The 20,897-nt window shown below is 40.4% G+C and overlaps 1 protein-coding gene across 1 annotated transcript; it reads left to right on the top strand.

Annotated features, from left to right (window-relative positions):
* The first annotated feature begins 221 nt into the window (after positions 1 to 221).
* Positions 222 to 20,634, top strand: ANKRD1 (ankyrin repeat domain 1). Its single transcript, XM_070753972.1, has 9 exons — positions 222 to 268; positions 4,342 to 4,521; positions 10,468 to 10,605; positions 10,692 to 10,799; positions 12,560 to 12,658; positions 14,621 to 14,719; positions 14,862 to 14,960; positions 17,088 to 17,186; positions 19,860 to 20,634. The coding sequence occupies exons 1-9, from the start codon at positions 242 to 244 to the stop codon at positions 19,968 to 19,970; spliced, it is 960 nt and encodes a 319-aa protein (XP_070610073.1). The 5' UTR covers positions 222 to 241; the 3' UTR covers positions 19,971 to 20,634.
* Positions 20,635 to 20,897: the final 263 nt, after the last annotated feature.

Below are 20,897 nucleotides of genomic sequence, written 5' to 3'. Positions count from 1 at the left end.
CAATTCCTATCCTCGACACTAGATCTGGCTAGTTAATATGCCTGGAATGTGAAAACACCTATTGCTGAACTGTTTGGATTCCCAGGTTGGAAGATTATCTCACGCAGAAGAAGTTTTTGCAAAGATATATAAACTAACAGAGCTTGGCATGCCTCAGTCAAGTTGCCCTGGACAGTAAAGGCATCTTTCTTGAGAGGAATACTCCACTGTACCATCAGCTTTTCATCAGCCAACAGCCAAGATGATGATGCTACTGGTTGAAGATCTGGTAAGTATCAAACTAAAAAAAATTTTTTTTTTTTAAAGTTGTACATTATTTCTAGTTCATTTGGAAGTGATGTGGGCTGACCATCATGTCAAAGGGATGGTTCTCTCTAAAATAAAATTGTTTCTTTTGATTGAAGGTGATATCTAGGGGAAAATTATACTGGGGAGTGGGTTTGGTCCTTTTAAGCAAACAGAACAGAGAGACAAAATCTACTATTCGAATTTTGATTCACATATGCATATGGCTTTAGCTGAGTGGATGTCCCATAGTTTTTATCACTAGCAACTTTCGTGACAATAATATCACAATAATGACAATAATCCTCCTATGTTTAAAGATTATTATGAATATGAATGAATAGGGAAAGGATTATTTATTGCTTGAAATTGTCACTGAAAACATTATCTTTCATATAAATACATGTTATTCATTTAATAACAGTAGTTTATTAGCAATACATTATATTGTAGTTTAGATTGAAAACTAATTTTAAAAACTTGGTTTTATTTAAGTGTCAACAAAATTTTCAAAAGACGATATTTATTATATGCCATATTTTCTCATATTGAGACTTTCGGGATAGTTCACAAGAAAATACAACAAAAACAGTAGGGGTGTGATAGGTTCACAGCTATTAAAACAGCCCTTGGGATTCAAAGTATTTTCAACTACGCTTATACTATGCCAGGCACACATGTCTGGCTCCAACTCCCATTCCAGACAACGTAATGAAGAATTAAAACAGGACTTAAATGACCCAGCATTAATAGGCCTCTAGTCACCTCTGCTGTTTATTACTGTGTTATTAATGGAAGCAAATGACAGTGAAGGAATGGAAAGAAAATAGAAGTGTTTCTGAAATAGTTGTTTATGTCAAACACTTTAGCTGTAATTATAGCACAATATTTTTGTACTGGCAAATAAGTAAACCCTAGCTGTTCCATGCCTTTGAGCTTAACTTATCATCCAATATGAGTATACCCTTGTAATTTCCTGTGTGTATTATTATTTAATTTAATTGGATGGACCCATCCTTTTTCATGGATTCCTAAACATTTTATATATATAATGTTTTTTTCTTTCTTTTGCCAGATCATCTGGTATACCCAAATATGGGAGGTTTATTAGGGTATACTAGGTGATCTGGCAAAAGAAAAAAAAAACATTTAATCTCTCTCCCCTGGTTGATAGTTGATAGGGAGGAGAACTTGTGGCCCAGTGGTTAAAGCCACTGCAAGCAGCCCAAGCTCGAATCCCAGAAGGCTATGGCTAGCTGACAGGACTCCAAGTCTCTTTAAGCTTCTAAGCCACCAAAGATTTCAAAAGCAGATGGCCCAGGAGTCTGTCAGTCTATAGAGAGTAGGGAGGAACAAGGAGTGGGACATTTTTTTTAAAAAACATGCCCCATTGCATTCTTGGATGAATTCTCCACCATTTCTCTTCATCCAGCTAAACATAGTCGTGACTAAAACCCACGGGAAGCATTAGGATTATAGAAGTCACACTGAGCTGTTTCAGTGATTTCAGTGAGATAGAGCAATCTCTAACTTTAGCTGCTTGCATACTGCGAACTTGATTTTAAATTTAATTGAATGTATTAAGGGCACACATCCTTCAGTGTCAGATAGTCTGTATCTGAGCTTACTAGCATCCAAATCTTTCAACATATTGCTATTCTTCTACATCTTAAATATAATTCAAACTCATTCCCTTTTCTGTCTGTTCGTTTTGAGGCCAGTGCTCAGTTAGAAGAGGGTAGTAATCAAATCGCTAAGGCAACAATTGCTTGGTTGGAGGCAACTACAGGCAGTCCTCAACGTAGAACAGAAAAAAAAGTAGTAAGGAAGATTATGGACTGTACAGAAACGAATAGACTTACAATGAAAATTAAGGATAAAGAAGACTCGGAGTTTTATAAAATTGGGGGAAATTTTATGATTGGGTTGAAAATAAAAATGGTTAAAATAGATAATTAAATGAAAATATAATGTTAAAAAAAGATAAAGAAATGAGGAATGGAATTGAGAAACCTGGAAGACAGAAAGAAGAAAAAGTGGCAGCATCAGTTAAATTTTAGAATTTTAGAATTAAATGGAAAATAGATTTAAAATGAAGTTGAAAAATTAAGAATTTATTATTATTATTATTATTATTAATGCAGAGTATTGTTTTTTTAAATTTGATATAGCCTCTTATTTTTAGATAGATTGATAATAATTGAGATTTAGGAATTTTTATATCAAGAAAATTCATTGGCATATTCTTATACATGGAAGATATATGTGTTGTTAAGTACGTATGTTTTATATGGTAGAGAGAAAAAATAAAAAACTTTATTTAAAAAACTTAGAACAGTTCATTCAGTGACTGTCTGAAGTTACAACAGCATTGAAAAATGTGACTTATAATCTTATTCACGCACTTATTCAACTGTTCCCCTTTCCTCTAGTAATTACAGTTTCTGGAGGTGACAGGTGTAACAAATAAGGGAAATGCTCATGATCCCTTCTTTGTATAATATATTTGTCAATATTGGTTAAATATTAGTAAAAACTAATCTTACAATACAGGTAGTCCCTGACTTACAACACTTTTGGTTAGTGACCATCTGAAGTTACAACAGCACTGAAAAAAGTGACTTATGACAGTTGTTCCCACTTACGACCATTAAGGCATCCTCCTGGTCATGTAGTCAAAATCCAGACACTTGCCAATTGGCTCATATTTATGACAGCTGCAGTGTCCTGGGGTCACGTGATCTACCTTTTGCAACCTTCTTCCAAGCAAAGTCGACATGGAAGCCAGATTCACTTAACAACCAGGTTACTAACTTAGTCGCTCCAGTGATTCACTTAACAACCATGGCAAGAAAGGTTGTAAAGTGGGGCAAAACCGAGGGTGAAATGCTCCCGGTTCACTTTGCGCATGAGTAGAGGGTAAAAGAACCCAAATGGTGGTGTCTGGGCAGGTGGGCGGAGCCTCATGCTCCCTTTGCGACTGGCTATCCAATGACTGACAGGCACGAGTGAACCAGGAGCATTTCACCCCTGGGTAAAACTCAACAAATGTCTCACTTAGCAACAGAAACATTGGGTGCTCCACTGTGTTCATAAATCGAGGACAACCTGTAGCATTCCTGGTAATAGCCGATGACCAGATGCTCGTAGCTAAGCAATTATATGGCTAATTCCCATTAATATATAAAAATCTTTCCTGACATCCTTCAGCGCTTCTGGGCTTTCATAGTCACAGGTCATACTGCTACTATGACGGCAAACGTCCTAATGTGAGTGTCATATGTTGCAACCCAGTACATTCATGGTGCACAGTAGCAATCCGTCTACAGTTTCCTTAGTCAGTCTACTGTCCTATCTCCAGTCTTTCCTTTGTGGATGAAGGAGAACTGTAGGGTGGTTTTCTTCTGGGCGTCTCTATTGCACTACATCCATTGACTTTATCTCTCAGATTGCAGCAAAACGTAACTACTTTTCTCGAATGCTTTGTTGCTTGATAACTACCCAATAGTGCTATTTTGTCCTACCTCCCAACAGAATTGAGCACACTATTCTTAAGGAATAATGATAGTCTTCTTGCTTCCCCCTCCCCTTTCTTTGAAGATGTTTCACTTTTCATCCAAGAAGCTTCTTCAGCTCCCCACCTCAGTCAGAACTGAAGAAGCTGCTTGGATGAGAAGCAAAACATCTTCAAAGAAAAAAACAGAAAGCCCAGTTGCTTCTTGAAAAAAGCATCTTTGGAATATTGCCTCTACTGCGTCCTTCCAACACCCCCACCCCACCCCGAATATCTGGATGGTTAATTTTTTCCACAATTACTTAATTGCAAACATAGTGTTCCCTTCAGCCATACTATATAGCTTCTGGTTTCTTATCAGTTTGCTGACCATTTCCTCAAGGCTCTGCCTGTCATGATGATCTTGGGACATCAATTTCACTTTATTTATTTATTTTTTTTGTTTCTGTGGTTATACAATCTGTTTTTTAAAAATATAAGTTTCCTCCATGTCTTGGTTTGTCAGGGAAGTCTAATCTTAAAGCACATGTTTTCTTTGACAGATGACATGCAAAAAGACAGAAGGTAGAGAAATGGGGGATTTCCTTCCAGAGGACTTCAAAGATGGCGAATATGAAGCTACAGTGAGGTTAGAGAAACAAGAAGACCTGAAGACGGTCATTGATCCCTCAGTAACAGAGCGCACTCTGACTTACAAAGAAGAGAAGGAGCTGCAAGCTGAGGTAAAATAATGAGTTTTTATGTATCTTCTGAGAATATATCACCAATGTTTTGACCTATGGTTGCTCTCTAGTACGATCGATCATATTAGAACAAGCCAACATAATCTGGTAGCTCTATGCAGAAGATCAGAAAAAAATGTTCAGTCAAACCTAATTATAATGAGAAAACCTGGAAGTTGAGATTTGAAACAAATTAAAAGGATGAGCTATTAAGAATCCTTGGGGAGTGCTTAATCTTTGCATTCATGATGTAACACAATTTCAAGGAAATTCCAGCTGGGGAAAACAAACTTGGGGAAATTTTATTTTGAAAATCTGGACAATGTCGACTACTCATGGAGCATTAGACAAGATTGAACACAGAAACTACATGATACTGGTTTTCTATGAGTATCACTCAACAAATTTCTCAGATGCTATAGGTCAATGATGACGAGCCTATGGCACGGGTGCCACAGGGGGCACGAAGAGCCATATCTGTGGCACCTGAGCCGTTGCCCTAGCTCAGCTCCAACAAGCATGTGTGTGCCGGCCAGCTGACACAGAGGCTCTGGGAGGATGTTTTTGGTTTCCAGAGAACCTCTGGGGGGATGTGGGAGGGCATTTTTACCATCCCCTGGTTCCAGGGAAGTCTTTGGAGCCTGGGGAGGGTGAAACATGAGCCTACTGGGCCCAACAGAAGTTGGAAAACAGGCCATTTCTGGCCTCCAGAGGGCCTCTGGGGGTCGTGGAAAGCTGTTTTCACCTTCTCGAGGCATTGAACATGCACAATAGTGTGCACGCATGCATTTTTGGCACCCAAGGGAAAAAAGGTCTGCCATCACTGCTATAGATGGTGGCAGGTTATTTGCTTTCTCATCTACTTACCTATAAAAAGGAATATCAGATCTCAAATGCTTGTAGTTCTGCTTTTGGCATATAGCAAATGATTGTCCAGGTACCCTTAGACCAGGGGTGTAAAACTTGATGTCATTGAGGGCTGTATCAGGATTGTGTTTGACCTTGGGGGGGGGGCACTTGGGGGGGCATGGCCAGGGTGGCCATGGCCAGCTCAAGCTCAGTCCTGTTGGGGGCGCCTGTGGTAGTCCCAGCACTTTCCCAGCAAAAATGGGCATCCAATCTCCATTTTTGGCTGCCACAGCCTCCTGCAACCTTCTGCAAGTGAAAACACAGCTCAGGAGGACCACGTGCAGGCCAGATCTAAATACCCTGTGGGCCGGATCCAGCCTTGGGGCCTTGAGTTTGACACCCCAGCCTTAGACAAATTAAACAAACAAACCAAGTTTCAATAGGGCAATCTTCTTCAAACTAGCATCCTCTAGTTGAGTCAGAACATTCCAGAAATCTCAAGAGAATGGAGCTCAAGAATTCGATGTCGCCACACATCTGCAGCAGAGAATAACTAGAGCTCTCAGCAGCATAATCAGCAGGCTAGAACTTAAATAGAAAAAAATGCTGGAAAAAAACCCTAGCCCTAGATGTAACTGATATTGCCCTTGATTTAATGTTAATGATCATAAGGTGAAGCATAATCAATAAGGATTGAACCCATGAAAAAAGATCTGATATGACACATACACACACACACGGATAGATCCAAAAGCATCATTAGAAGAGAAAAAAACTGACCAGGAATTTTGTACAGGTTATTCTGTTCTCCTTGTAAGAATGTGCAAGAATTACACCTGCAGCTTTCATGTTGTTTAGCTATTTATGGCAGTGTTTCCCAACCTTGGCAACTTGAAGATATCGCTGGCTGGGGAATTCTGGGAGTTGAAGTCGAGATATCTCCAAGTTGCCAAGGTTGGGAAATTCTGATTTATGGTATTTAACCAATTTACATAGGCACTCCATCAACACGCAATATAGGATGATATCATTAAAAACAGCAAGTAGCAACTCGAAAAGGATGTTAAGAAATAGTAAAACTTTTTTTGTGCTAGTGGTCCAATAATTTTAAACAGCCCTGAACAGTTAGAAACAAATTAAATGAACACAAAATCTTCTGACCTACTGTCTGGGTTAACGTGCTGGATTCGATCTCCAGATCTTTCCAAAAGGTAGGCAAGGCGGGAGCCATCTAAATCCATGCAGTGATGGCGAACCTATGGCACAGGTGTCACAGGTGGCACGTGGAGCCATATCTGCTAGCATGCAAGCCATTGCCCTAGCTCAGCTCCAACATGCATGTATATGCAGGCCAGCTGATTTTGGCTCACAAAGAGGTTCTGGTTCTGGCTTCCAGAGAGCCTCTTGGGGGTGTGTGAAACATGAGCCTACTGGGCCCACCAAAAGTTTCGAAACAGACTGCTTCCAGCTTCCAGAGGTCCTCTAGGGGTGGGGGAAGCTGTTTTCACCCTCCCCAGGCATTGAATTAAGTGCTATAGTGCATGCACACGCTCTTTCGGCACCCAAGGAAAAAAGATTTGCCATCACTGCCCTATGGAATGCTCTTCCATAGGGCACGGCAATCAAGTAGGCTTTTGGGTGCTGCTGGATGAGGGTTTATGACAACTCACCATGCCCAGCTTGCAGTGGGACAAGAGTTATACTAATATCAAAGAAATGGTGGCATAGAATCATTAAAGAAAGGACTGTAAAGGAGGTGCAAAATGAAATGTGAATGGCAAAAAAATAAAATAATATTTATTTATTTTAATAATTTAATTTTGATTGTTAAATTGTCCCATGGCAAGTTGTCCCAAGTTGAGATGACCATATGCTGCAAATGGCTTGGGGGGGGCTTGCCATGGTGAATTGGCAGCGATGAGTTGCCCCATTCTGGCTAGATGACACTCTTTAGGTGAGAAGACCTAGAGCAGATTTTCTCAAGTATACAGGTCGCTCTTGCAAACAACCAGGATTTGTACCATGAAGGACTTTCTGTTACATTACATATAATAGTGACAGCAAAACCAATTTAGAAATGTATTGATTCAGCCAAATGAGCAAGACATTTGCTAGAACATGCTCCTGAAATTCTTCTGCTTCAAAGGTAGGATGGGTAGATGAGTAAGAGACAACAATCTGTTACATGATGCATTTATGTGTTACTTGAAAAGCATTTAGGAGTATGTTGCCTCTGCTTTAAATACAAGCTGACACATCTTTTGTACAAGGTAGCAGCTTAAGTGACTTTTCACGAGGTGTTAATGAGTGCGACATCAAGTGGCAACCTATTCCATAATGTATACTAGTTATTGCACCAATAACCCCTTTGCATCTTTTGTTGTGGAAGTGATTCTTAATCAACTAACTTTAAAATGCATCTTTACTACAGTCTCTCGCTCCCCCCCACTCTTTCAAACCAATCGTGATTCCTCATGACTTACATGAACAAGTCCACACCATTTTCTCACCAGCCTTTCCGGAATTGTTTTCTTCTTATGGCTGAGAGTGAAGGACTGTCCAAAGTCATTCATCTGGCTTTGTGCCTAGGGCAGGATTAGTCCCCATGAGTGTCTCTCACTTTATGACCTAACACCTTTATTTATTTATTTATTTATTGGATTTGTATGCCGCCCCTCTCCAGAGACTCGGGGCGGCTAACAGCGACAATAAAACAGTGTACAATAGTAATTTGGTATTGATGATTAAAAATCAATTAATATAAAAACCAAACATACATACATACATACCATGCATAGAATTGTAAAGGCCTAGGGGGAAAGAGGATCTCAATTCCCCCATGCCTGGCGGCAGAGGTGGGTTTTAAGTTGTTTACGAAAGGCAAGGAGGGTGGGGGCAGTTCTAATCTCTGGGGGGAGTTGGTTCCAGAGGGCTGGGGCCGCCACAGAGAAGGCTCTTCCCCTGGGTCCCGCCAGGTGACATTGCTTAGTTGACGGGACCCGGAGAAGATCCACTCTGTGGGACCTAACTGGTCGCTGGGATTCATGCAGCAGAAGGCGGTCCCTGAGGTAATCTGGTCCGGTGCCATGAAGGGCTTTATAGGTCATAACCAACACTTTGAATTGTGACCGGAAACTGATCGGCAACCAATGCAGACTGCGGAGTGTTGGTGTAACATGGGCACATTTGGGAAAGCCCATGATTGCTCTAGCTGATTCTTGACTTTCTTTTTAGATTCTCTCTAAATGTTACTCTTATCACAACTTTTTATAGTGAATTTACCCGGTGAAGGGCTATCAAAATTTTTACTACCACACTGTGGGCGTGGCTTATGCATTTCCTTTCAACATCTTTCAGTGCAAATTGGGTGCTCTGGGGTGAACCTCCAATTTTGCTCTCCCACTGTGTTCCCCTCCATCCGGGCAGCAGCCCACCCGAGTTTACCCATGCAATCACACGTAATAGATACAAACTAAATATAAACTGCTCCAAACTAGACTGTAGAAAATACGACTTCAGCAACAGAGTGATCAAAGCCTGGAATGCAACTATCTGACTCTGTGGTTTCTTCCCCAAACCGCAAAAACTTAAAACTTATTATACAAAACATTTTGTCCAACATTTTCCTTTATTGAGCTCTCAGGAATAAATGGACTTGCTGAAACAAAATCCCTAATTGTTTTAGAACATAAGAACATAAGAAGAGCCATTCTGAATCGGGCCAAAGCCCATCGAGTCCAGCATTCTGTGTCACACAGTGGCCCACCAAGTGTACATGGGGATCTTGAGCAGAAATAGAAGGCAGAACCCTCCCTTTCCCTTGACCCCCAACAAATGGTACCCAAGGGAATCCTGTCTGTCTCAACCAACATAGAGTCGGCACTTGGACATCCGTTTCAATAACCACCGATACACTTGGCATCCATGAATCAAGTAGAAATTTTCTACTTCTCCGGACTATTTTCTCTGCATGCCTACTGATAATGTAATTTTTAAAATCAGCAGTGAGTGGGTCCTAGACGCTCTCTGAGCTTGCTTGTTTTCTTACAGACATTTCATTAACCTAACTAGGTAGCAACATCAGTGCTAGTAAGGAGTGCTGTTTGTTGTCCATTGACTTGCCTGTCTGTGTGGGTGGAGGCGGCCTGAGAGATTCTTTGGTTGGGCTGTTTATTGATGGCTCTTGGGCAGTTTCTTGATTGGGGCATTGTTTACTTGATTGTTGGTCTGATATTAACCTTAGAGTTAATCTAGGCTGACCTGGTAGCTGATCACTGATGAAGAGGTGCTGGGGATATCTCTTTTTTGGTTCTCTTTTGGACTGATTCAGGGATGCCCAAACTTGGCAACTTTAACTTTTAAGACTTGCGGACTTCAACTCCCAGAATTCTGAAAGCTAAAATCCACAAGTCTTAAAGTTGCCAAGTCCGAAGACTTTTGGGCTGGTTGATTGATTCTTACTCTGTAGATGTTGCTAATGTCTATGTGTCTATTGATGGCTGATTTGTCAGAATACCAGGCTGCTGCACTCTTGCACATCAGCTGGGCACCTAAGGATATGACTACTGAGCTTAAGAGACAAATAAAATCCCCAGTAATTTCACCTGTCAAAGACACAATTAAAACTGATGCAATCATGGGATTCTTTTAGCGAACTGTGCTCACTGAACACTATGAAGCTTAATTGCTGTACACTGCCCTGAAGCATCCGTGAAGTGGAGGAGAGACAAGCACAGTAAAAAGCTATGGACCTATGGATTATTGATTTGATTTGATTTGATTTATATGCTGCTCCTCTCCAAGGACTCAGGGCGGCTTACAACAAATAAAAAGAAAACAATATAATACAGTGGCCTAAATTCAATTAATTTAAAACTAAATAAAATAGTCTAAGATCCCCAATTATATTAAAATTATATATAATTTTAAAATTATATTAAAAATCAATCGCACCCGTTTTCCTCTTTTTAACAGAGTTGGTAACTATGTTAAACATAGCTGAGATACCTTGAGAGTCACACGTTAATAACACCATATTTATTTTGGGATGGTCATGTACAAACCATTGTTACTGTCTTGTTCATTCCTTTTGTCCAGCTCAAGAAAAAGAAACTAGAGGCAAGAACGAAGCTTGACAGCTTGGAAGACCTTGAAAAAATCATCACTTTGAAGAAAAGGAAAAAAGTGAAGAAGGTGAAAATCCCGGCTGAGAAGAAACCCGAGCAAGACGTTATAGTACGTTCAAGCAACAAAGTATTTTAATTTCTTCTGTTCTGCGTAGCACCTCCCAATAATGACGAGCTTTTTCTATTCTCTAACAGACAGGACCTGTAGACGTTCCCACGTTTTTAAAAGCTGCCTTGGAAAACAAAATGCCAGTGATTGAAAAGTATTTAGCAGACAAAGGAGATCCAGATGCTTGTGATGAGGTACATTGGCTTTGACTGATTTCTGTACTATTGGTTTCATCCTAATTGAACAGTTTCCCCCAAAGGATACTAGAAGCTGAACCTCAATGAATCCTTGCTCTGCCCCCAGTTTCCAGGGTTTTCTGGGAGGGGAGAGGGAGACAGCAACTTTGAAAATATGTTTTAGAGCAGGTGCTGAAAGAGCGTGTCTGCGCACTATTGTTCACGCACAAGTGCCCACACCCATAATTCAATGTTTGGAGAGGGTGAAAACAGCTTCCCCCACTACTGGAGGCCCTCTACAGCAGTGTGGGGAATTCTGGGAGTTGAAGTCCAAATATCTTCAAGTTGCCAAGGTTGGGAAACACTGCTCTAGAGGCTGAAAACAGCTTGCTTCTCAACTTGTGGTGGGCGCAGTAGGCTCGTGCTTCACCTGCCCCAGGCTCCAAAGGCTTCCCTGGAGCTTGGGGAGGGTAAAAACACCTTCCCCTATCTCCCCGGAGGCTCTCTGGAAGCCAAAAATCAGCTGGCCGGCACATACATGCACGTTGGAGCTGAGCTCAGGGAATGGCTCTCCTGTGGCACCCATGTCATAGGTTCGCTATCACTGTCCTAAGTGCTCTACCCCCAGTTTTCAGGATTTTCTGGGAGGGAGAGGGAGGCAATTACTTTCAAAATATGTTTTAGTGTGTCATTTTCTTAGAATCTAATCCAGTCTTTCTTCCACCAACATTATGGAAAAACTAAAGTCTGACTTCAGCATTACATCCAGTATCAGCTCAGCAGTTCCAAGAAGTTCCACACCCATTTGCACTATTCAGGTGATCCTGTGGGTCCAGATAAACCTTCATGTGGCCTCAATGGCTGTCAGAAAGAGTGCTAACCCCCAGAAATCCTTCCATTACCCAACATTCAGCCAGAATTGAAGAAGCTTCCTAGATAAAAAGCGAAACATCTTCAAGCAAGAAACACTTGCCTCTTGAAAAAGCACTTTAGCAACTGTCTCTGTAGACAATTACCTCCAATACTTAATATTTTTCTCTAATCTCTCTCCTTCCCTCCCCTCCTTGGGGAGCCAAAATTTATTTATTTATTTATGAGCCAAAATTTATTTATTTATTTATGGGATTTCTATGCCATCCCTCTTCGAAGACTTGGAGTGGCTTACAACATATAAAAACAATAGGTTACAATAAGACTAGATCCAATTAAATTAAAATTACATAACTATCTAAAATCCCTAGTTATATTAAAAATCAATCACCCATTCGTACAGCAACCATACAATTGATTCTTAAGACTTTTAGGAAAGGCGAGGAGGGTGGGGACAGTACAAATCTCCAGGGGAAGCTGATTCCAGAAGGCCGGGGTCCCCACAGAGAAGGCTCTTACTTGGGTCCCGCCAAATGACGTTGTCTAGTTGACAGGACCTGGAGAAGGCTGACTCTGTGGAACCTAACTGGTCGCTGGGATTCGTGTGGCAGGAAGCAGTCCCACAAGTAATCTGGTCCTCTTCCAATGTTACACTTCTTGTTTGAGTTGTTCTATCCTCTGGCTGGTGCCATACGAATATACACACTCAATCTAGATGGCAATACTTAGTTAACATCAGGCTCATCAAGGAAGCTAAACAGTGTCACCTCTGCTAGTATCTATATGACCACCAGGAAATCTGAAGGCTATAGATTAGAAAAATCACCAGGAGATGGAGAAATAATACTTTAAAAATAAAAAAGGCAGTTGTTTATTATTGATTGTGCTATCTGTCTTCCATCTGACAGTACAAGCGTACAGCCTTGCACAGAGCATGCTCACAAGGAAACCTGGAAATTGTGGAAAAGTTAGTAGCAGCTGGAGCTCATCTTGAATTCCAAGATATGGTAAGCAAAAACTGGGCACACTTACACTGTTCTTACTGACTGATTCTCACCTATGTGTAAAGCACCTGAAAGAATTATGGGAAAAGAAGGAGGAGCCCATTTGCCTGTCTATTGTTATTTTCAATAGGAGTATGATAACGTAAGGAAAGAGGCAGGATTAACACACCATCTCAGATCACACATGCCTAGTCTCCTTGTGTCATTTGGTTTTTTTGTTTGTATTTATCTGCCGCCCAACTCCCAAAAGATTCTGGGCAACTCACACCCGAAAAACAAAACCCACAATATTAAGACCCCATTAAAAAAATTAAAAAAATTTAAAACCAACAATTAAAAACAATTAAAATAGTTAAAAAACCATGCATATCATTAAATGCAGGATCCTGATGGTATACCATCAGATCAACTGCCCCAGGCCTGCCAGAAAAGCCAGTAGGGTGGGGGTAGTCTGGATCTCAGGAGGCAGAGGCTTCCAAAGAGTTGGAGCAGCCACAGAAAAGGCCCTACCCCAAAGGCCCGCCAGCTGACACTGTTTAGCTGATGGAACCTGGAGAAATCCACCCTGTGGGCCATTATCAGTCACTGGGTATAGAAGGCAGTCTCGAAGATAGTCAGGCCCTTTAAAGCCATGTAGGGCTTTAAAGGTAATGACCAACACCTCATACAGTGATGGTGGAGGCGTCTTTAAAATTAACTTGACTATGAATGAAGCCACATCAGGAATCTGCTTCATTCATATTCTTAATCAAAACAAGCAAACTTTTGTGGACAACAAGTCCTGCTTTTCAGTTGGCATGAAGGAGAGAGGAAGATAATAGGGCTGTGAGTTGTCTGGAGTGTGGCCAGCAGATAAGGCTCCACCCACCCGCTCCTGTTATTCATGTTAGCAATGCATGCCTCTGGTCAGATGTCATTGCTTAAGAAGACTGTTGTTTACTGCCCTGTACAATTCATAAAAGGGACTTTGTGATAAGTTGCCTTCTAAGGGTATGTTTCTGCTGCAATGATACACACATGATGTTCTCAGCCTCCATTGCCAAGTTACGTTCTTTGGGTCAAGTGGTAGAGCTTTCTGACCTACTGCCTATGTGATTAAATTAGTCCAAGAGGAGTTGGACATATCCAGAGAGCACCAAAGGGGAACCTGCAGCCTAATAATAAAATGTATGTTTGAAATAGACAACTAGATGGAGAAAGGCATCCTAATGTTTTTGACACGAGGAACTAATGCATGTACTCCTCAGCTTATATAACAATTTGCTTAGCGACTGTTTGAAAGCACTGGAAAAGTGACTTAAGACCATATTTTTTTACACTTATGACCGTTGCACCATGCTTATGGTCACGCGATTTACATTCGGATGCTGACTCACCTTAACATCAGTTGCCATGTCCCAGAGTCATGTGACCCCCTTTTGCAACTTTCTGACAAGCAAAGTCAATGGGGAATCCAGATTCACTTAACAACTGAGTTACTGATTTAACAATGGCAGTGATTCACTTAACAAATGCAGCAAGAAAAGTCATAAGAACAGGGCAAAATTGAACACTTCACAAATCTCTCACTTAGCAAATTAAATTTTGCGCTCAGTTGTGGTCGTAAAGTGAGGACTACCTGTAGCTATTGATCAAAACAGAAAATAATAACCTGGAATAAAGTTCTGGTTAGGTTCCTCAATGAATACAACTTAATCAAGCCTTGGTCACTAGGAATTACTGTTCATATTCAGGAGACACCATGATAATCTCCTTTGTCTTAATTGGTTGGATTGTTTGCAGAAAAATCTGGACCTTTTATTGAAAGCTTTAGTTAAGCTTTACTTAATCTCTGAGTCCAGGAGTTTTTGCCAATTGAAAGGATGACCAGCCAAGAGCCTGAATACTTTTAAAACAAATCTACGTTTTCATTATTCCTACATTATTTTAATATATTGGTGTTTCGTTTTGCTTTTTCTGATGTAGCTTGAATCGACGGCTATTCATTGGACGTGTCGAGGGGGAAATGTAGAAGTCCTGAAATTCCTCTTAAACAAAGGGATAAACAGAAATGCCAAAGACAAGGTATTTTATGATAATTGTCCCCAAAATTTGATTTACGGAAGAGGTGAATCTGGAACCTGCTTGTATGAAATTCTTTTCTCCATCTAAGTTTACTATCTACAGTTATGGATGATGCTTTTCCCCACTTTTTCCTTCCTATTAGTTGCTCAGCAGTCCTTTGCACGTGGCAGTAAGGACAGGCCAGTATGAATGTGGAGAACATCTCATTGCATGTGAAGCAGATCTGAATGCCAAAGACAGAGTAAGTATACCATTTCCTACCTTGGCAATGGACAGAGAAGGTGGCATTACAGGGCAATATTGAACAAGAAGGACCTGGTGTAATGGTGGCTTTTTGGGGTGGTAAATGTGGACCAAAATGGTTCAAATATAGAGGAACAGAGGCTTCTTGTACTACTGAATAATGTCCCATGGGTATTTATTTATTTATTTATTTATTTATTTATTTGTTGCATTTATATGCTGCTCACTCTGAACAGACTCTGAGCGGCTAACAACAGTTACAAATATAAAAAGAACAATAAAAACATCAATAAAATCGACAATACAAAAACTACTATACAGAAAACCATATGTACTAACATTCAATCCTATTTACAATCCTGCCAGAAAAATCAGGTCTTAACGGCTTTCCGGAAGACCGGTAGGGAGCACATAATGCGAATCTCTGGGGGCAGTTGATTCCACAGAGCCACTACAGAGAAGGCTCTTCCCTGAGGTCCTGCCAAATGATACTGTTTGGCAGATGGGACCTGGAGAAGGCCAACTTGGTGGGCCCTTACGCAATGAGGTGTGAGGGAGGCGGTGGTCCCATAAATATATTTTATGCCATACAGGTACACTTACAACCATAACTGAGGCTAGAATTATGATTGTAAGTCCTTGTGATTATAAGGCAAGGCAGCTACTATCCCATCAGTACATCGTAAACGTCTGAAAGTTTAAATGTTCCCCGATATTTCCATCTGCAGCCTGACCCAAGCCTATATCTCCACCGAAGATTGTAGCACACCCAAAATAGTACATAAACTAATCTTATGAACCAACTTGTTTTTCACATGTAGAAAACATTCCCTTCGCTCTTTGTCTAGATCAGTGTTTCGCAACCTTGGCTACTTGAAGATATTTGGACTTCAACTCCCAAAATTCCCCAGCCAGCGAATGCTGGCTGGGGAATTCTGGGAGTTGAAGTCCAGATACCTTCAAGTGGCCACGGTTAGGAAACACTGGTCTAGATTACATGCCGTTAGTGATTAACTCATAATTTAGGAAGCTGATATTAGTTTACACAGAGCATTCAGCATAGTGATGCAGGCTAAGTAAGTGAGGCATATCTGTGTCTGCGTACTTCTTCCCTCCCTAAAGAAATTTTAGATTCTTAAGGAATGGCAGTGTTCTTTTCTATCAGGATAACATCAGTGTTTAGGATGCCTTCTATTCTAGACTTTCCAATTCAATGCCATGATTTCATACCTCTTTTAAAAAAAACCCTTAAAATAACAGAATTGGCAAGGACCTTGTAGACGATCTTGTCCAACCCTCTACTCAAGCAGGAAACCCTATACCAGTGATGGCGACTCTTTTTTTCCCTTGGGTGATGAAAGTGTGCTCACACCCGCTATTGTGCATGAATGAGTGCCCACATCAAAGCCTCTCCATGCACGCCCCCCCAGTTCTGCCCTGCCGCGGGCATGTGTGTATGACCCCCCACTCCCCTGTTTTCTGACTTCTTGTGGGCCCAGTGGGCCTGTTTTTAACCCTCTCTAGGCTCCAGATACTTTCTTGGAGCCTAGGGAGGACAAAAACACTGCTCCACCAGAGATTCTCTGGAGGCCAAAAATGCCCTCCCAGAGCCTCCACCAAAAATCAGCTGGTTGGCACATATACGCCCGGTGTAGCTCAGTTAGGACAAGGGCTCGAGTGCCGGCAGATATGGCTTTGCGTGCCATCGGTCACACAGGTGCCATAGGTTCACCCTATACCATTTCTGACAAGTAGCTGTCCAGTCTCTTTTTGAAAGCCTCCAGTGATGAAGAACTTCTTAAGGCAAACTCTTCCATTGATTGATTCTTCACTGTCAGAAAATTTCTCCTTATTTCTAGATTAAATCTCTCCTTGATCAGTTTCCAGACATTGTTCCTTATCTGGCCTTCGGGTGCTTTGGAAAATAGGTTGTCCCTCTCTTCTCTGTGACAGCCCTTCAAATATTGGACCTCTGCTACCATGTCACCCCTACTTCTTCTCTTCCCTTAGACCAGATAACAGCTTTTGGTTGCAACATGTTGATATCCTTTGTTGAGCATTGTCACAATTGTGCACTACCAGACTCCAAGACCGTCATATTCATTTTTTTCCTTCTTTCTCCTAGGAGGGGGATGCTCCAATGCATGATGCCGTGAGATTAAATCGATATAAAATGATTCGACTCCTGATTCTCTATGGGGCTAACCTGAATGTAAAGAACATTGTAAGTTGCTCCATTTGCAGTTGTCCCCCACCTTCGGTTGTGAAACTGAAGTGATGTAGAAGTGTTGAGTTGAAATCAGACAATATAGATGCATTGAAATCAATGTTATTTATAGTAACTGTGATTCAGTTTAGTCTCATGGATTTTACTGCGACTATTTTAAATATGATGGATCAAGCCCATAAATTGCAAATTACATGTCAGATTATATTCATTACTAGCAAACTGCAAAATGAGGGCATTACAAGGCTCCTTTCCCCCAAAACATCTTCTTTGAAATATATTTTTCAGTTGATTTTTTTTGTCCAACTGATTCTAATGTTATATTCCCAAAAAGGCAGAACTTAAAAACCGGCTATTTTAAAGATTGAATTCAATACTACAGTTAGTCCTCAATCTACAACCACAATGGACCACAAAATTCCCGTGGCTAAGCGAGACAGTTGTTAAGTGAGTTTTGCCCCATTTTACAACTTTTCTTGTCATGATTGTTAAGTGAATCCCTGCAGCTGTGAAATTAGTAACATGGTTATTAAGTGATGGATTCCCCATTGACTTTACTTATCAATAGGTTGCATGACCCTGGGATACAGCGACCATCATAAATATGAGCCAGTTGCCAAGTGCTTTAAATTTTTGATCACATGACCCTGGAGATGCTGCAATGGTCATAAGTGTGAAAAATGGTCATAAGTCACTTTTTTCAATACTGTTGTAACTTTGGTCACTACTTGAACAGTTGTAAGTCGAGGACTACCTGAATTTTCTGGAGGAAAGCATTGGATAGATTCCTTCAAGAGCATGGCAGAATTTAGGCAAATCATCCCAGATCTGGGGTGGCAGAAACCCCTTGCCTAAGCTGATGAAGCTATTTGTCTTCGAATCTGAAAAGGTGCTTCAGAAGGGATGTGGACGTTTGCTTCTTCTGTTAGCACCTCCTTAAAAAGAACAACCCTTTTCGTGGTTCATTCTCTGGAGAAACATATTTGGGAAACCAAAGGTGATTTTTCAGGAAGCAACTGATCATTCTTGGGGATTTTTTGAAGACATTTTGTTTCTCATTCAAGAAGCTTCATCGGCTCTGACAGGATAGTAGTGAATGGGATGATTTATATTCCTTGAAACCAGCAGTTCCCTTTAGAGGGTCTTTGAAGCACTCGGACTCAGATGTGGGATTCAGCAGGTTCTGACCAGTTCTGGAGAACCAGTAGCGGAAATTTTGAGTAGGTCAGAAAACCGGTAAATACCACCTTTGGCTGGCCCCACCCTCTTCTATTCTCTGCCTTCTGAGTCCCAGCTGATCAAGAGGAAATCAGGATTTTGCAGTAACCTTCCTCTGGAGTAGGGAAGGGATGAAGATTATGCAGTATCCTTCCCCTGGCTTGCCCGCCAAGGCACAACATGTCCACCAAGGCATAAAACTGGTAGTAAGATTTCTTGAAGGTTTATCTGTGTCCTCCTCAAGGTTACCTGAGTCGTGTTCCTGGGTCCTGTAGTCTAGGTTTTTCGTTCTAGAAATCCATTCCTACTTCCACATCATTCAAAGGGTGTTCATCTCAAATTGTATAGTTTGAAAAAGCACCTTTAGCACAACCATGACCTGGATGGCTGATAATTTCTGCAGAATATTTGGAGAAGGACAAATAGGCTTCAATAGGTTCACCATGCACTCCTGCTATCTCTTCACAGGTGTATTTTCTTGAGGAATTCACTACCATAAAAAAAAACTTTTAAAATGACCTGGCTTCCTTAAGGAGATGCCAACAGCTGCAACATGCACATCCAGGACTTTAAAAAAAACAAAACTCTCATTCAATTTCCTTTGTAAATGGGGATTTCTGCACTATCTACTTGTTAATCCACTATCTTTCGTTAGGGCTGCAGATTTTATACAGAATATGCAACCCAAAGTGGGACTTTGAATCTTTAAACTCATTTATAAACCCAGAAACATCTCATAGAAATTGATCCTAAAACTAATTGAAACCACTGCAGGAAGACTTGCTTGTAACAGAGGCCTCCTGTTTAATTTCTTATGCCACTTTTTGAATATCTGTTGATAGACTTGATTGTATTGTATTATTTTTTCTAATAGTTTGAACAGAGCTAGGGTAAAATAAAGTGACTAAAAGCAATACCTTTCTTCCTGTTTGAGGTCCTTCCATATTTCAGTGCCTCACTGCCTTTCTAGATTTGAACATTTATGCAAGGGGGGTCTGGCTCTTTGGGGACAATTTAGGTCAATGGATAAAATATTTTTTTTTAAAATGATTAAGTAGGCAGGTTTATGAGAAATAATTCCAGATTTTCTATTGGCTACCACTGGTAGGATCTGGATTGGCCCTCTGAAATGGAAGATACTCTTTAGTGGTATTTTGGTTAGCTGTAACAAAGATACTATATTTATTGTGGATTTTCAGAGATGGAATAGGAATTAATGGCAGGTCTATAACACATACTACTATATACAGTATGCTGGAAGTACATTCATAGTTCAGATTGAATTCCATATTAGCATGAATTCTAGAAGTATGAAACACCTATTTTCCTGAACATTTCATTCAAACAATGAAACCAGACAGCTCTTCTTCATTTCATCCTACAAGAAATCAATTGAATAAAATTAAATTAAAAGATAGCAAAAATCTCATTTTCTTAATTGTCTTTGCATAGGAAGGAAAAACTCCGATGGACCTTGTTCTACAGTGGCAAAACGGCACCAAGGAGATCTTCAGCAACCTGAAAGAGAACGCTTATAAGAATTCTCCCATAGATACGTTCTGAAAACCAGCTTGAAAGCTTCAATGAACAACAGTTTCTTTGCAGATGGCACCATTGTCAGCTTAAAGAACAATGTGAAGAAAAGTTCCTGGATACATGATGCCATCTTTGCCTCGAGCTAGTGTTTTGCCTTTGGAATATGTCTGAGGACAAAAGGTTCAAAGGCACGGCTTGAGTGTTATAATTCCACTGGTTTCAAGGGTTTATTTTTTTTCTATTTATTCCTATTTATATTCCATTCTTCTCTTTTTCTTGGATGAAGTTTCTTTAGCTGTTGTTTCTCTGATGATCTTTCAAAATGTCAGGTTGATACTAGAATTGTAGGTTACTGAAGTGATAATCAGCCAAGAGCATTTATACAAAATCACGTTTCTGAATGCGTTAACAGCTTCACGACAAGCTTCTCTCCTGCCAACTTAACCCCAACATAATTAATTTTTAGGTGTCACCCAACATTTCTGCTGGATTGCTATTATCAGAGTAAACTGTTAAAGTGAAAGAATGGGAGCTGGAGAACAGAGGTATGGAAAGCATTAGAAAGGAACAGCGGAAGTAGAATGAAAAAAGGAACAGATCTGGTTTATTTTAAAATAATTATTAAGAGTAGACCAGTTTTATTCAAAATAGTGGACAATGAACTGCAAAGTTCAAAGAGGAGTGTTACGTAAAGGAAGGTGTTGAAGTGAAGTAAAAGAAAATGCAATTATTTTTACATGCTCAGTAATGAAAGAAAACTTCTGTATATTTGTATGGCTTTTTCTGTACATTTTGTATTAAATTCCCTTTAAGATTTAAATAAGAGAATGTCTTATTCTTCCTGAAGATTGTTATGTCCCATCAGCTAACAAAAAATACTTTCCAGTTCTCAGAAAAGCATAAGAGGTTATAAATAAACTTTGAAAATCTTTACCTTCTCAAATCAGGTGGCCA

This window comes from Erythrolamprus reginae, chromosome 5 (assembly GCF_031021105.1).
Source record: "Erythrolamprus reginae isolate rEryReg1 chromosome 5, rEryReg1.hap1, whole genome shotgun sequence".
Lineage (NCBI taxonomy): Eukaryota > Metazoa > Chordata > Lepidosauria > Squamata > Dipsadidae > Erythrolamprus > Erythrolamprus reginae.
Note: the sequence above shows the minus strand (reverse complement) of the source record. Positions and strands in the feature narration are given on the sequence as shown.